At 34.2% G+C, this 12,120-nt stretch overlaps 1 protein-coding gene across 5 annotated transcripts; it reads left to right on the forward strand.

Annotated features, from left to right (window-relative positions):
• Window positions 1–2,626: 2,626 nt before the first annotated feature.
• On the forward strand, window positions 2,627–10,922 carry LOC106069185 (tRNA (guanine(37)-N1)-methyltransferase-like). 5 transcript variants are annotated; one of them, XM_056024336.1, is made up of 8 exons: window positions 2,627–2,781; window positions 2,964–3,128; window positions 3,256–3,326; window positions 3,901–4,187; window positions 6,514–6,664; window positions 8,187–8,375; window positions 8,676–9,356; window positions 9,473–10,922. In XM_056024336.1, exons 2-8 carry the CDS (start codon window positions 3,004–3,006, stop codon window positions 9,508–9,510), a joined length of 1,542 nt encoding a protein of 513 aa, XP_055880311.1. In that variant the 5' UTR covers window positions 2,627–2,781; window positions 2,964–3,003; the 3' UTR covers window positions 9,511–10,922. The 5 variants fall into 5 exon arrangements, with proteins under 5 accessions (XP_055880311.1, XP_055880315.1, XP_055880312.1 ...); XM_056024340.1 differs by having other exon boundaries at window positions 8,676–9,041; XM_056024337.1 differs by having other exon boundaries at window positions 2,631–2,724.
• Window positions 10,923–12,120: the final 1,198 nt, after the last annotated feature.

Here is a 12,120-nt window from a genome sequence, read left to right on the forward strand (position 1 = left end):
GAATCTACATGTATAAACATAGACAGGATGTGACGTTTCCTCACATGTTATTCCAGAAGATACTAGCAGTATTTGTGCAACTTTGGAGGAGCGATTAGGGACTCTATATAAGTCAGAGGGTTAATGTGAAAGTCAGTCGTGCGTGAGCCGTTACAGTCGATACAGACGATGTAAGACGTGTGCAGCTCTAGTGGAAGAGAAATGTGTACGACTCGATGAAAGTTAACTAGGGTAGAGTTAACTGGAGTGGACTACTGTCGTTAGAGTCTATACAGCGAACTACAGTGGACTTGAGCCGTTACAGTCGATACAGTCGATGTAAGACGTGTGCGGCTCTGATTCGGTAGACTTGAGTACGACTTGGTTCAGCTTTGGGAGACCTGGAGCGACATTGGGAAGTGTGTCGTTGGTCTGTTCTGTGGAATACGGCTCGATGCAAGTTGAGAAGAGATGAATTGCAACGAAGTATAGCTAACTGTAAACTGACAGATATTGTACAGTCTTCTACGATACATGTTACAGTGACGAATTGTTAGAGTTAATAGTCATTAAAGTTATATGAAACTGAAAATTGAGTCGTCAAGTTCTTTGCAGTGTTTTTATTTGTGTGCCTACTAATACATTTAGCCAGAAGATTCAGAAATACGTAACAATATATTCTTTTCAAACTTATTAAGACTGCTATTGTACTGTTAATAGTTTTCAGACTACATACATGTATAAATAAAATACAGTATGTAATCCTACGCAAGCATACATCCAGTATCTGATGCATTATCAAACTTTATCTACATATATTATAATTATATACATATAATATGACATGTCATTTGTGGGCCGGGTTATATGGTAATGCCCTGGCCGATTTTGACACCCAGTCCGCCCCTGCAGCAAAGTACAAAATTTCACAATTATTATTAATGACGTAATCATGACTTAATGTTTCAAAATATTGCCATTAAGAATACTCTTCGTTTACTTTAAACTTTTTAGAATGACATGTAGAGACAATGTTTCTTTTGCCTCTTCATCATAAGTGATACGAATATATAATTTATAAAGATATTTAAAATAATTTGTTTTTGATATATTTACATTTTTATATGTATAGGCCTAATCTGTGGGCACAACTGATCCGCGGGCCGCAAAAAATACTCCGCGGGCCGCAAAAATAATCCGCAGGTCGCATGTGGCTCGCGTTACGTCAAGAAATCAGAGACAGGGTTACTGTAGCGATCGGAGCTCATGACGACCTGCTTACTATTGTGAAAAAACGAAAGCTTAAAACCTTTGGCCACATTACAAGATCTACGGGGCTCGCAAAGACCTTTCTTCAGGGAACAGTGCCAGGAAAAAGAAGAAGAGGCAGACAGAAAAAGCGATGGGAGGACAACATTAAAGAATGGACAGGCCTGCCATTGAGAGAGGTTCTGATCAAGGCAAAAAAAAGGGAGGAATGGAGAAAGACGGTCGACAAATCTTGCCTGGTGCCCCAACGGTCCAACAGACTAAGGGATAGGTAAAGGTAAAGGTAAAGGTCTAAGGGAATGCGAGAGCTTTTCCATTGCACAGTGCGGAGTTGTAAAAGAGCTTCCGCGACCATGTCGATCATCATCATCAAACTCCATCTGAGTGAGGGCTTGAGAGGCTCAAATCCTCTCTTGCAAAAGCCCTGGACAGAAATCCTGCTGTCTTGCGTAATGCAAACATGTCACCATACAGGTCGAGAAGTTTTGGTTTCCCAGACCTGTCGAGACGGAGATCAGCAAGTCAGGGGCAGTCAAACAGAATATGAGGCACGGTTTCCTCTTCTTCCCCGCAGCGGGGGCACGTGAATCGAAACTTGGCCATAGCTGTGAGAAATATGAGCCAACAGGACAGTGGCCTGTCCTGCACTGTGCTATACTAGCTTGGACAGCCTCCACCACGGGGAAATGCGGTCAGGGCGCCTCATGCGCTCCCAGACTTAACCGGCTTTTTGGTACTTGTCCCAGCACTCAAAACATTTTTCCATTTCTGTTTTTTTTTTTTTAATTATAGCCAGAGCAAGATGAAAACTTACAGCCGGTTCGGTGGGTGGAACTTGCCCTCCCTGGTGGGCCAAGGAGTCTGCACTAGTGTTGCCAGTCACACATATGGGACTCGGTATCACTGCATTATTACAGGAGAGCCATAGCGTTGCTTTATGTTGTGTAAAGCCATGATGACAGTGTCGATATGTCGAGAATAAATACCCTGTCGATAACCCAAGTGCCGTTCGTCAAGGGCAAGTACTGAACGATTAACTTGGTAAAACATGAAAATGGCAGGGGTTGCCGGTGTGCTAAGCCTTCGGCGATGTATTCAAGTCCATGCGCCCGGAGTGCCCGACACATTGGAAATAGCAGTGTTTTATATAAACATTGATTTGGGCCTCTTACAGACGAGCGGTTCGAACCATTTGTTCAATCATGCTTGCAAACCTAGACTTTCGAAGAGCCTTCGGCTTAACTCTTTTGACAATCAAACGGCATTGTGGTTACACTGAAAAATTAGACACATCAAGGTTTTTAATTATAAATAATCTGCAGTGAAATATAAAACTCTGAGCTAATCTAGAGGGAGATCACCAATCGTTTAAATATTTTAAACTGCTACAGTCTACTATACACCTACAAAATCTAGTTCTATCCATGTTGTCAATGTGGATAAATAAAAGCGGTCCAACACCAACACGAAATCTGAGTAGAACCCTAATTTTTATCAGTCCAATATCTAGATAACATGATAATTAAATAATAGGTAATAGTTTAGATGATCTAGAATTCTAGATTAGGATTACAAGAAAGATGTTATAAAAAGTTAGTGTTAGTGGTCATTTATTTCTCTTACAAAGTAACAAACTCAGTAAAGTCAAAGTGTAAAAAAAAACAGTATCTAGATATCTAGTGTCTACTTCAAATCTAATTCTAATCCATTTTCAGTTTACAGATAAAAATTAGGATATTGCTGAGGTGTACACTAATGAAATTTGATGTATTCAACTCTGTCTTAAGACTTTGGAGCCATAATGTGAAAAACTTACATTTCTTAATTCAACATGAGAATGGGATTTTAAAAGTTGATGACTCTTTTTACTCAAAATTCAGGTAGGGTATTTTTATCCAAAATTTGAAAATAAATTATTTTTTTTTTATATTTAGTGTTGTTTAGTTAGAATCACTTATATCATGATTTTATTAAGATATAAGCACATCTTTAATTTTTTAAATCCAGAAATCTGTTAAATAAAAATAAAATGAATACAATTTCAAGTTCCAATGTCACTCCTCCACCCGAAGTCCAAGGTAAGAACATTTACATTAGAAATATTAGTAAGTAAATAGTATAGTAATTAGTATAAGTAAATAAGCAACCTTTTGACAAATGAAAGAAAGTAATGACATAATTAAAAAAAATGAATAAATAATAAATAAAATGTTTTGGGGATAAATAGTGGAAATTTGATGAGATAAAAATAAGCTTTGGACAAGTCAGGAATCACATACCTCACTCTGCAACACCTCTACAAGAAGGTTTACTTCTCTATGACCATTAAAATTATTTTTAAAAATCTTTTAAACTGGTGATGTTAAAAAGCTCAGTATTCACATTTCAGTGGTCATGTCATTTCATGACCCTTTTATGTAGTAGTTGGGCAGCTTGAGGCAATAGAAAAAAATATTGCATTGTGAACACTGCATTGTGCATTAAAGTAATAACTAAAAATTTATTTTTTCTGGAAAGTTCTCTTGATGCCTTGTATTTAAAAATGGTGTATTCAGTTTAAATTACTATTCCATTTTTATAATATTTAATAATATAATAGTATATAATATTTATTTAAGCTCAGTAACCCTCAATCCAGTATTTAAATAACAGGTATGAAAACTCTGGATAGAAAAGCATTCTCTACTATAGTGAAAATTCCAGGGATAAAAGTGCCTAAGTCAGAAATCAGTGCAGCACAGAAAGCATGGAAGTCTTGTCTTTTCAAAATGAAGGGAATAAAACCTATTGCAGAGCTAGGGAACAATGATCCACACAGAGAAACACACCACTTAATACTCTTGGACCCAGGAAAAATTGGTTCTGATAAATTGGCTCAGGAGCAAAAAGAAATCCTGCAGAATTATGGTTTAAATTTAGATAGTCCAACTCTATATGAAGTAAGTGAAATTGAATTTGTTTCTTTTGTTAAGAATATATCACACATAGCTTTTATTTTTCTGAAGACTTGCATTTTTTATTATCTGTTTACAACATGTTGTAGAAAAATTAATATCTATCATGTATCTTTTTTTTCCCTAAATTCTGTTTCTCTTCATCCTGTCCAATCTTAAATTATTTCTTCTCACATATTTTTGTTCATAGTTGTAGTCATGAGGTTGGCGCACAATTATATTTCTTGGTATTAGATATTCTTTAGTCTGGTTACCATGTCTTTTGAATCTTGAAATGATGCTGATATATCCACACCATCTCAGTTTTCTTTTGTACACTTATTATGTTGTTTAAAGGCATAATTTTTTTACCAATACACATCAGACAGTGCATGTGAAAACTGTTGAATTTATGGTCTTGGTGCATGAACTCTCGCTGACATAGAGCAGGGTACATAGATATTGTCTGCTATGACTACAGAAGCTTTTCAGATTCTTTTTCTCAACTTATTATTGATGTTTAAATTGCTGACGTCTGTTAAGCATTTGTATGTAACTGTATGTACACCTGTAAGGGTGTGATTATTACATTGATGGTACTGAAATAACTTAAGGGAGGCAACTGAAGGATATAGATGTTTATTAACAGGACATCACAAACACATAATAACATTGTCCGTCTAGACTTGGGCGGAACTCCATTGCTTCTCTCTAATGCAGGGGCATAGCTAGGAGTTTTCTATCGTTTGGGGGACCGGGGGGCTTGACCTCTTTGGGGGCCCCTGCATTTTGCATAATTTTTAATGTAAAAAAGCACTAATTTCAGGGCCCCTAACGTGGGGGCACTTGGAGATTTTCAAATTCTCCCCCCCCCCCCCTCCTCCCCCACCGTAGCTAAACCACTGCTCTAATGTAAACATCTTTCTCTGTCTAGTCTCTAACAGTGCATACCTTCTGCACTGACTTGGATGGCGGTGTGCATGGCATGGTAATAACAATATATTGTTTTTAAAAATTACTAAAAAGATGGTTGTTTCCCATTGGAAAATAATAATAATATTTTTTGAAACTAATATGTAAAAAAAAGGAAATGTTATTTGAAGAAAAATACACCAGATTTGTGGGCCACATTACTGAAAAGGTACAAAAACAAATGAAATTGACCTGAAACAATTTTATTAGAAATCTGGGGATCTAGTACTTACATTTATTAATGTGATACCTGAAAGGTGACTTTTTTTTTACTTGGAAAATAGCTTCATGTCTCTACTTAAAATATGAACAACATTGTAGCTATCTTACGTACAACTCATTTTCGTGTCTCTTTTTTGGTAAATATTCCCATTGATCCTCCAATCTCTAGGCGTAGTTAAAAAAAATTTTTTTATTCGCAGCTCAAATCAAGAATGTGGTCATATTTGTTTTATAATCCACTTATATGTTGTTTTTTAAAACAGCCACACATCGTTTACAAATCAAATATGTTTGCTTATTATCATGTTCCACAAAAAAGTCAAGATCCATTCATCTTTTCCTCACAGTTTCTAAATTCAGAGTCTACTTGTTGTTTCTTCGATTTCATAAACATTCCAATGTTAAAGGTCACTGTAACAATCCATCAGAGAAAAAGTGAGGACCCTAACATAGATAACATATATTTTTCCACCTTTTTGTTTTGGAAAGGGGTGAGGGATATTCTACACTTTGTGACGACATTTCGGCGTGCCATATTTTGGGCATCATTGTGTTAAATGATTTTTTAATGTGATGCCCAAAGTTGTAGGGTGTCTGCCATAACCTGCTTAGCCCAGGATCTTGGAACAAGCAATTGGCGCAATGTTTCTGATTCCACGGAACTATGACTCCCAATGCCATCACTGTGGAAAGAGCGTCAAAGCACTGTAGCATATCTTGTACGAGTGTACCCAGCTCTGGGAGCTAAGGGGTGTGTGTCTGAGCAATCACTCGACTTGTATGGGGGCTATGAAGCATTACGCTGTATGGCCCAGTTTCTTGCCAGAGAACTACAGGAAGATTAGACCTTCCTGCTCTGTTCCCTAATGGACTTCATCTCAGGATTCCACCTGGTTCTGACCATCTCAGGATTCCATCTGGTTCTGATCATCTCAGGATTCCACCTGGTTCTGATGGATACTTAATATCTGTTTAGAAAAATGAAGGTGGCATGACATTGTGCAGGCCTCATAGCAGAGGCCTCAATGTGTGAATTTTTCTTCTTATGCTGTGTAAACATTCATTTTTGTAAGGGCTCATGTACTTAAAAAGTATGTGATATGTTTTTTTTTAAACTTATTTATTTTTCAATAATTAGGTAGTTCTTCATTATGAAAATTGGTCAGTCTCTGATATTATTAAAGCAGTTCTTCCTAGTGATGCTGAAAATGTGACATCCTACTCCCAAGTTGGTCATATTGCTCACTTAAATCTTAGGACTGAAAGTTTGCCATACAAAACTATCATAGGTAAGTACAGAAAGGGTATTATTTACATATATAGAGATTTTTAAAATACAGGTAATTGCTGCAGATCTTATCAAAATAAGCTGGGGTGGTCAATTGGTCAAATACTCAAATGATCTGTGCATCTCTGGTATATGTTCTAATGGAGACCTTGAAATCTATACTTGGGACTAGATGCCCATATTCACCAAGGGTGGCTAAACAGTTTGAAAAAAAAAAATGAATGTAATGCAATGTACACATTTTAATATTTTGTCAGATACAGAGCAAGCAAACTTTGAAAAATGTTTTACATATGTTAAAAAATCCATAAAAATTTAAGGAGGCCTCATAAACATATTTATTTGAAGGATAATAAGCAGGATCAACACCCATTCATATATATTTAAAAAAAAAAGAAAGAAAGAAAATTTATACTTTGAATAAATGTATCTTTGAATTATCTGCCATAAATATGCTCCATTTATCCAATTTGTTTAAAATTATTTTATTTTAATATTACAGAATTAGGATAATTAAAATGCTCATCAAATTCCACACAAACTGCATTTTTTTTTCCACTATGAAGAGGGGCACAGATTTGCAATACGTATTTCTGAAAGGGATGTGCGAAATAAGCATCAAGCTTTTTGTTTCTTTCCAAAAATGATATAAAAGCCCTTAAATTTCTTTTTCTATTCCACTTTAAGGTAATATAAATTTAAGTAGTCAAAATAATCAAAAAATTAGTGTAAATTTTATATTTATATATTTATTTATTGTAAAAAATGTTAGAATGAGTATTGGTCATATCCTGATTACAACAGGAAATTTATGCTAAAAACCTTAAAAAAAAAAGGGCCAGTTTAGCGTAAGATCACAATATATCATTAACTATTATTATGATCTGTGTCACATGTTTACTATGTTTATTTGATTTGAATATCTTGATGATATAAACTTGTGACATATGCAGGTCCGGAGGTGCCTTAATTATAGTTGAAACACTTTAATAATCAATGAAGTAACAAAGTGCTGATATGTTTTTCTTGAGTTTTAATTATTTAAAACTTGAACTTGAAACAATAAATGTATGTACAAAAATATATATAACAGATACAGGATTCTGTAAAAATGATCAATAAACTGAGTAACTATTTACTTTAAAAGTAGCGACTTCTAAGTCTAACTTTCTAGCTCTCCCTCATCTCAAGCTAACACTCCTCCTTTTATATCTTTCTTTAGAATAAAGAACCATGACATCTCAATACCCATCCTTGACGCCTTAACCCGTTTACATTTAATTTTCCTTTTAATTGTTTTTGTAATTTAACCTATGTTAATTATGTTTCCCTGCTGTAGCCTTGAACTAAGTTATAATCGGTGTCTTTCTAGTATTTAAGCGTGGGTACGCTGACCTGATTTGAGATAGGTACAATGTCCTCATTTTGTGAACAATGAGGTGTCACTAGGGACGTGACAATCTGCAAGAGTTCTTTATTTATAGCAAAATAATAATTTTTTTTTTTTTCAATTTCTTTTATAGGAGAGGTACTGATAGATAAAATCAGTACCATTAAGACAGTAGTAAATAAGCTGAATGCAATAGACAATACATATAGAAATTTCCAGATGGAGCTTTTAGCAGGAGAAGACAACTATGTAACTAGAACGAAAGAACACCAATGCACCTTTGAACTAGATTTCTCCAAAGTTTATTGGAACTCTAGACTATGTAAGTATAACATTTATTTTATTGAGTAACTTTTATTACATTAGCATTGTGATATGATTCTGTTACATCTTAAAATGTATTGTTTCCATTTTCTGAATTATTTAAAAAAAAAAATATTTAATACAACTAACACATGTTGACCAATCAATATATCAATTAAATTTTTAATTAAAATTCAGCTTAAGAATATGTTTGACAAAGCTCACCTTAAACTAGCAATGTGTGTAATATTATTATATTCTGTTAACATTTTTTTTTACAAACAACATTTTTATCCTAATGTTCAATTTTTCTCCGCAGCTACAGAGCATCAAAGAGTAACAGAATATATTCCACATCATTCAGTTGTCTATGATGTGTTTGCTGGAATCGGCCCCTTTTCAGTTCCTCTGGCTAAAAGAAAACGATGTCATGTTTTCACAAACGACTTAAATCCACATTCATTTGAATACCTCAATAAGAATTTAAAGTTGAATAAGGTGGATTTAAGCCTTGTCAAAACATTTAATATGGATGGGCGTGACTTCATAAAAACTGTTTTCAAAGAAGATCTTGTAGAACGAATTAAAGAATATGCTAAATTAAACAATGAAAATGCTCTTTACCAAGATGCTTGCAAATCATTCGTCCTTATGAATCTTCCTGCTATCGCTGTTGAGTTTTTAAGTGAGTTCAAATCTTTGCTTCATGATTTGCCAGATAGTTTGAGAAGCACTAATCTGCTTGAGCAGACATTGCCAGAAGTGTTGTGCTATGCTTTTACCCCCAAAACTGATGCAGAGGCAGAGCTGAAGCCCAGAGTAGAAACATACCTTAAGCATTCTCTTCCTGCTAACTACAAGTGTCGGGTTGTCAGAAATGTAGCACCTAACAAAGAAATGGTGTGCCTCTCATTCCAACTGTGGCCTAGTCTTGTACTTGAAACAAAGGATGAAGTAAACATGGCTCAAGATATAAACACAGCCAATATTGAAAGTCAAAGTAATTGTTGTTGTTTTTTTGCATTTTAAAAATAAAAAACTGTTTTAAAAATTATTTAATCATTTGTACCATCGCTTTTGACTTTATTAAACTTATGTTTCTCTTTTTATCCTCAGATTGTGAACCAGAAGCAAAAAGAATTAAGTGTAGTTGACATTAAGTTTTTCTTCTCTGCCACGTATGCAAGGTGAATGGTCAGAAAGTGTTTGAACAAAACTGACATTTGAAACTGCACCATAAGAAAAAAAAATATTTTAAAGATTTTATTGTTTTAGTGTTATTATGTTTGTTCTACAGTTAACTGGAATAGATTATTTTTTTCTCTTAGTAATCACTATAGAGACATAATTTTCCAAGTATATCTGAATGTTTTATTAAGTCATTTAGATAAATTGATACATTATACTTTTAATAAATAAGCATTACACTTAGAATATTGTTCTTATTCTAACAAAACAATCAGTTACCAGTCAAAGCAATAGACCATTGTGCCAGATTTTGTTGTAGTCGTCATATTTCGTATACAGGTACACTAAATACATTTCATTTAATGTTCAGAGTGTTATTTTATCAAATAACAGTGAATGGAATCTTCTTTCAATAAATTGAGATCAATGACTTGGTAAAGCTTAATACTCTAACATGCATGACTAGGTTAACACATGGAATACATTACAACTAAAACAAATTAATTACACTTATCTTATTCATTGCAAACCAGTAACACAGACTAAAAACGCAAAATACCTATGTGTTATAATAAATGAAAAACTGTCATGGAATCCACATATTGATGAAACTACAAAAAAATCAAACAAAGCATTAGGATTTATTAAAAGAAATTTCTATAAATCAAATAAGAACATAAAACTAAAATGTTATTTAACCTTGGTTAGGCCAATAATAGAATATGCATCCTTCGTTTGGGACCCCTCAACTCAAGAAAACATTAAGAAACTGGAACAGACACAAAATAGAGCAGTGAGATTCATAACAAACGAATATTCACATTTGACTAGAGTAACACCTTTAGTAAAATCACTAAATTTAGAAAGTCTTCAGGACAGAAGGCTCAAAAGTAAAGTAGCAATCATACATAAAACACTGAACCATAATCATCAAATACAAAAACAAAATTTAATAAAATACTCTGAAAGGCACATTCCTCATCCCATATGCTAGGACAAATTTGTACAAATACTCCTTCTTCCCTAGTGCTATTAGAGCATGTGAGCTAGCCAGGAAAACCAGTGACTTGGCAGAATTTAAGTCATTGGTTAATATGCATGACTAAATGCATGACACGTAGGACGTAATCATTTTCTTTTTTGAAGTAACGTCTGTATTGTATAAGATAAGATGTAACTGTGATGGTGAATATTTTTGACTGACTTATTGTAATGTTCTGATAAACTCAGTTGTCTATGTTGTTGTCATATTGAATAAATGAGTTATTGAAAGATGTGAAGGTTAGTCATTTGACTGTAGAATGGGGACTTGAAAGTTTGTTAGGACTATGTAAATGACAATTTGAAGAATAAAGTTTGCAGCTACACAGACATGAAATATAGTGTTTGTTAGTGTATTCTAGTCCTAGGAGGAATTCCAGACTATGATTTGTGATCTTTAAAGAAGTCATTAACAATCGCAAAAAATTAGGCGATTAGTTTACTGTTAACTTTCTTGCCAAATAAAGAGTCATCCCACATGAAATGAATGTGTATCAGCAATTTTTTTATTGTCATAAGAGTTGAGTCGAAGACTCTTGAAACTCCAGGCCAACAAAATGTCCCCTTCGCTGGCCTCTTTGAATAAACTTTTAAAAAAAATAATCATATCATTTCATATGACCTAGTAATGTCTTTATGTAAATCATACTATTACCAAGACATTGTTAAAATAATGTTGAGTCTTGTGTAAAAACTGCATTTACAGACCAGGTGCTTTACAATACTTTAGTTAAGTCTTCGATTTATTTATTAAAGTCAATCAGAGTATATCATACTTCATACTCATAAAACTTAGAGTCTGTCATTGATTGCTTCACCTCAACCCAATGATTCCAATTTATGTAGAAAGTCAAAGTGTGAGCTGATTTTATGCATTTAGTTGAAACTTTTCAGTTACCGGTACTCAGACCAATTATTATAGTAAGTTTCAACACTGATATGCGCCGTCGAAACCTGTGGGTAATTTAGACCAAATGTACTGTTGTTGATTGTTTTACCTGAACCCAATGATTCCAGCTTATGTAGAAAGTCAAAGCATAATCTGATTTTATGCATTTAGTTGAAACTTTTCAGTTACCAGAGCGAGACCAATCTTTATAGTAAGCCTCAACACTGACCTGCGACGTCGCAACCTATGGGCAATTTAGACCAATAGCTCGTTGCCACATCACAGTTCTGACAACATGACCTGTGACGTGGCAACAGGCTATAATTTTAAACTGCCCACAGGTTGCAACATGGCATGTCAGTGTTTGAGGCCTACTATAACGACCTCGCTCAGAGCCACTAGTCTTAAATCTAAATGCTTATCATAGATTTTCATATTTAGATGCAGGAAGAATAAGATGATAATTTTACTTTCGAATTTTTAGTAAACAGACTATGTTTTTTAATTACAAAAGTTAGCCTAGTGATGCATGAGAATACTAGATAATTTAATATCGTTTTCCTTTTCTATGTTGAAAGTTTATATAGGCATATATTTTAGTTTGTGGAGACCTCTCCACCCCTTTGAGGGTGAGGCCTTACTATAA

Source organism: Biomphalaria glabrata, chromosome 3 (assembly GCF_947242115.1).
Source record: "Biomphalaria glabrata chromosome 3, xgBioGlab47.1, whole genome shotgun sequence".
Classification (NCBI taxonomy): Eukaryota; Metazoa; Mollusca; class Gastropoda; family Planorbidae; genus Biomphalaria; species Biomphalaria glabrata.